Here is a 5,912-nt window from a genome sequence, read left to right as displayed (position 1 = left end):
TGAATTGGCAACAAACTCCAAATCTTAGTAAAATATGAAACAAACTATAATTTCCTAATTTAACTCCTATTTTAATTCAAATTAATGCTTAAGACAGCAAATGTTTAAACAGCATACTAAGATTTTGGCAGTAGTTTTATATAACAAGACATATAGCGTACTAGAGGTCTGGCACTCAACTTGCTTACAGTAAACCATCTTCAATATGAAGGCATTAAATATTTTTTATAACCTTCTTTTTACATGCTAAATATTTTGGAAAGTATGCAATCAAACACAGTAATAAAATTAATATAGTAAAATTAGTAAATTAAAAACTTGAAACTTGTACCGTAGGCATAAATCATATTAAAAAAAGGATTACTGATTATATAGAACGTCCCTGGATAATCAAAACTTAATAGCATAAAACATGCAGAACATTTCAGGATAAAGATTTATTAATAAAAAAAAAATACCAGGTCTAGTTAAAATGATTCTCCTCCAAAGGGTATCAAAGTTAATTCAAATCATGTAACACTCTAACACTAAATATTATTCAGTACTGTTGAAGTGGAGGTAAGTTTTATAAAACTGGGGTTTTACATATACGGTAAGTTGCTGTCTTTCTTGTTCATGTGAAGCAGCATACATTACTAAGTAAGAAGAGAATGGCTGCTGCACTAGCAAAAATAGGATGTATAAGTATCAAAGGCACACTATTCAGCTCACCAAAGTGATAGCAAACTATTTTCTCCTCACAAGCCCTTTCCCCATGTAAACAAAAGTTTATTATGGAAAAAAGAAAAATAAACTAAATTTTACTCTTCAAATATAAATATTTTGAGACATTAATGTTAAGTCTATGCTTCAAAAATGTATTGTTGCCTGGATATTTCTGAATACATTTTAAAGATGTATCCAAATTAGATACTTTTGACATTAGATATATTGTTTGGTCAGAATTATTTATCATCTAAAACATTTAATTTAATTCTAAACATTTTAACCACTAGTATGACAACACGATTTTAGCTCTCAGAGAAATTAGCCAGTGTAGGGAAAAACACGTAAACAAAACAAAACCCTACATTTAAGCTGCAGGCAACAATTAAGGCCCTTTCTGGCACAGTGGCATTTGACTGGCAACAAAGTCCAGGAATAATTTTACTAACACAGGAGAACTCATGCATTTTGGTAAATATGCTCTAACACTCACAGTTGAATTTTCCTATAGACCTTCCTTGCTTTTTTCAACAGGTAAATCTTCCTTTTTTTTTTTTTTCTTCATACTATCCTGATTTGTGACTTGAACCTGATTTCTTTTTCTTCTTCTTACTATGTTTTTTGTGCTGTTTCTTCTTCTTCTTCTTCTTTGCTTTTTCTGTTGTTTTTTCTGGCTCTTCACGTCTTCTCTTCTTTTTTGCTTGCATCTCTTCTTCATAATCTGATTCTGATGAGGACTCCAATGATAAAGGTTTATACTCAGAACAAGTCTTCTTTCTTTTTTTGCTGAGACTTCTAATACACTTTTCTTTCTCTGTTTCATCCTTTGACTTCTTTTTCTTTTTTACAGATTCCTTGCTCTCTGATTCAGAATCACATGGAGAGCTTTCTGATGATTTGTATGAATCGTTCTTCTTTTTCTTTCTCTTTTTTCCTTGTTTCTTTTCCTCATCTTCGGAATCTGGAGAACTGCTTGAAGAATCAGTGCTTGATGAAGAAGAAGATGAAGACCGACAAGATTTCTTCTTTTTCTTTTTCTTTCTGTCTCTTTTTTTGGATAAGCTCTCATTTCCACTTAATAATTTCTCTCTGCTTTTTTCTAGTTCCTTCTTCCAGTTCTCATTCATTTTTTCTTCAAATTCAGCTAATGCCTTGGAGCCTTTCTTTTTATTTTCTAATTGTTTCTTCACTTCTTCCCAGGTAGGCCTTGGTCGATTCAGATAATCTTGTATTGTTGGGCCTGCAGATTGAGATGGGCCCCTCCATCTGGCCATTGCTATAGGATTCATATAGGCCACCCGATTGTCCCGCTTACCCATGATGCCTGATGGTTCCCAGAGCAGACTCTCAGTTGCTAAAGAGAATAAAGATAGACACCCTCCTTAAATTCTTCATCTGCTGGTATACCAAGAAGGTTCCATTCTGTGAGAGAAGCAGATGGAATGATTACAAAACGCCTTTAATATAAGGCAAAGTAAGCACATAAGTTTAATTGTTCACTGTTTATCACATAGTATGGTAAAAAGATTTACAAAATCTTAGAGTTTCAGAAAAAATAATATATACACAAAAGTTTCACATGTTTTAGACATTGTGGTATAAATATAAAATAAATTGTTTTTCATATCTCATGTAGGGTTCTATTATCTAAATTTTAAATAACTATTTATTTTTATATTATATGGTACTTACCTTTTTTCTTTCTTTCATTCTGCCTTATATGGTATAATGAAAGAGAAATTTCTGTAGCCAAATAATGTACCAGGCAGACCTTCCTCATTTTAGTAGAGTGCAACACAATCCATTCCTTTCTTTGACAGAAACCTAGGAGTCATGCCTGAAAAATCCTCCTCCCTCAATTCACATATCCAATTCATTAATAAATTTTGCTGCTTAAACCCCCACAACAAGAGGTCTCATGTTTGTTCACTTCTCTTCAAATATGCTGTCATCAAAATAGTGCAGGTACTGTCACCTGTCATTTGGATTATTAATCTCTATTAGATGCCAGGGACTGCTCAGTGTTGTGCAGTGGATAATCTTATTCAGTCTCTAGACTAATCTAGAGGTTAGTCATAGATCAACGTCCTATGAAGATGATCCCGTTATTATCCTATGATACAAATGAAAAAACTGAAGCTTAGAGAGTTTGAGTAACTTGCATAAAGTGACATAATAAATGGCAAATGGTAAAACCAGGATTTAAATCAAGGCAGCATGAGGGCAAACCCTGCACACTTAGCACAACATTATATTGCCTCTTGATATCAACTTCTTGACAGCCCTATTTTTTGCCCTTATTCTCTTCCCTTTCAGTACCACACTGAAATCAGAAGGATTTTAAAATAATCTAGTGGCTTTATACTTCAATGAAAATCAATCCAAATTCCTATAAAGATCCAATACAATCTGTCCTGCTTATAGCTCTTACATTTCAACAGTTTTCTCAATTCTATCTTTTTCAGTTTTCTCTTGGTTTCTGAAACATGCTAAGCTTCAAGCTTAGCCACCTTAGCCAGTTTTACCTCATCTTCAGATCTAAGTTTAAAGTCAGTTCCTCAGAAAGGCAACTATTAGGTTGAACTATATAAAATCACCAATTATGTGGAACAAAAATACTCAAATACTAGCAATTTCACATGGGTCAACCTTATACTATGTTGCTTCTGTATCTATCCCTTACACTCATTATTCTGTATAACAGTTTCTTGCCTCTTTTATTCATAGCACTTAAAAAACTGATGATTATTTTCTTTATCTATTTGAATGTGTATTTGTGTGTGTGTGATGCATGTGTGTTCACGTGCATATGCATATGTGTATTCACTTCTAAATATAAGGCCAAGAAGGGTAATGGTCACATTTGGCCTGTCTTCTAGCCATGATGTTCCCAGTACCTTACATGGCATCTGGTCCACACTAAGTACTCAATAAATATTTCTCAATAATAAACAAACAAATGAGTGGATTGATGGATGGGTAACTCTGTGAGAGAGGTGCGTTCAGAGAAGGCTCCTGAAGTTGGTGATGTCAGTACAAGGTTTTAAACAATAAATAGGAGTTCACTGAAGCAATGAGGAACTGAAGGACATTCTAGGCAGAAGAAACAATACATGGCTTCTGCACAACGAAGGAAACTCTAAGCAAGGTGAAAAGATAGCCTTCAAAATGGGACAAAATAATAGCAAATGAAGCAATGGATAAATAATTAATCTCAAAAATATACAACCAACCCCTGCAGCTCAATTCCAAAAAAATAAACGACCCAATCAAAAAATGGGCCAAAGACCTAAATAGACATTTCTCCAAAGAAGACATACAGATGGCTAACACATGAAAAGATGCTCAACATCACTCTTTATCAGAGAAATGCAAATCAAGACCACAATGAGGTACAGTTTCACACCAGTCAGAATGGCTGCGATCCAAAAGTCTACAAGCAGTACATGCTGGAGAGGGTGTGGAGAAAAGGGAACCCTCTTACACTGTTGGTGGGAATGCAAACTAGTACAGCCACTATGGAAAACAGGGTGGAGATTCCTTAAAAAACTGGAAATAGAACTGCCTTATGACCCAGCAATCCCACTGCTGTACATACACACCGAGGAAACCAGAATTGAAAGAGACACGTGTACCCCAATGTTCATCGCAGCACTGTTTATAATAGTCAGGACATGGAAGCAACCTAGATGTCCATCAGCAGACAAATGGATAAGAAAGCTGTGGTATATCTCCACAATGAAGTATTACTCAGCCACTAAAAAGAATACATTTGAGTCAGTTCTAATGAGGTGGATGAAAGTGGAGCCTATTATACAGAGTGAAGTAAGCCAGAAAGAAGAAAACTAATACAGTATACTAACGCATATATATGGAATTTAGAAAGATGGTAACTATAACCCTGTATGTGAGACAGCAAAAGATACACAGATGTATAGAAGAGTCTTTTGGACTCTGTGGGAGAGGGAAAGGGTGGGATGATTTGGGAGAATGGCATTGAAACGTGTATAATATTATATAAGAAACGAATCACCAGTCCAGGTTCGATGCAGGATACAGGATGCTTGGGGTTGGTGCACTAGGATGACTCAGAGGGATGGTACGGGGAGGGAGGTGGGAGGGGGGTTCAGGATGGGGAACACGTGTACACCTGTGGCAGATTCATGTTGATGTATGGCAAAACCAATACAATATTGTAAAGATATTAGCCCCCAATTTAAAAAAATAAACTTAAATTAAAAATAAATAAATAAAGTGTAAACTTGGAAAAAAAATTTAAAAAATAAAACTTGGATTTGCCTGAAAAAAAAAAAAAACGTGAAAAAAAAAAAAGGAGACTTGAAAGATCACCGTATTTAGTGTTGATGGAGCCTAAAGTGAAAGAGGGCAGTAGCAGGAGGTGAGGCTGCATAGGAAGTAAATAGCCTGATCATAGAGGCCTTCTTAGGTCATTTTAACATCTTAGATTTTGTCCTATAGTTGTTAGGAAGCCAACACAAAGTCTGAAGAGAAAGCTGATCAGATATATCACAGATTTTTCTGTCACTCTCCATCCTGAATTTGACACTTTAAGTCGACCTAATATACCTACCCACCATAAGCTCAATGCCACAGATTTTCACAGTGACTCTTGGTAATAGTTTCTGGATTTTATTTGTTGTGTTAACTTACTGTCCCTCCTCTTCAGTTCTCTTTGGTACTTTTGTCATTTTCCTTCTTACTGGAACCCAAAGGTCTGTCAAATATCATTGTTTCCCATATTTGATCATCAAATGCCTTTAAGGATTTTAGTTCACATTCAATTGGTGGTTGTTTCCACTACTGCACACTTGGAATAGCATCAGTTCAGTTCAGTCACTCAGTCGTGTCCAATTCTTTGTGACCCCATGAATCGCAGCACGCCAGGCCTCCCTGTCCATCACCAACTCCCTGAGTTCACTCAGACTCATGCCCACTGAGTCAGTGATGCCATCTCATCCTCTGTCGTCCCCTTCTCCTCCTGCCCCCAATCCCTCCCAGCATAAGAGTCTTTTCTAATGAGTCAACTCTTCGCATGAGGTGTCCAAAGTACTGCAGTTTCAGCTTTAGCATCATTCCTTCCAAAGAAATCCCAGGGTTGATCTCCTTCAGAATGGACTGGTTGGATCTCCTTGCAGTCCAAGGGACTCTCAAGAGTCTTCTCCAACACCAGAGTTCAAGCCAATCAA

At 36.0% G+C, this 5,912-nt stretch overlaps 1 protein-coding gene across 1 annotated transcript; it reads right to left on the bottom strand.

Annotated features, from left to right (window-relative positions):
• Nucleotides 1-1,271: 1,271 nt before the first annotated feature.
• FAM133A (family with sequence similarity 133 member A) lies at nt 1,272-2,024 on the bottom strand. Its single transcript, XM_068962472.1, has one exon. The coding sequence runs from the start codon at nt 2,022-2,024 to the stop codon at nt 1,272-1,274; it is 753 nt and encodes a 250-aa protein (XP_068818573.1).
• Nucleotides 2,025-5,912: the final 3,888 nt, after the last annotated feature.

Source organism: Capricornis sumatraensis, chromosome X (genome assembly GCF_032405125.1).
Source record: "Capricornis sumatraensis isolate serow.1 chromosome X, serow.2, whole genome shotgun sequence".
Taxonomy (NCBI): Eukaryota; Metazoa; Chordata; class Mammalia; order Artiodactyla; family Bovidae; genus Capricornis; species Capricornis sumatraensis.
Note: the sequence above shows the minus strand (reverse complement) of the source record. Positions and strands in the feature narration are given on the sequence as shown.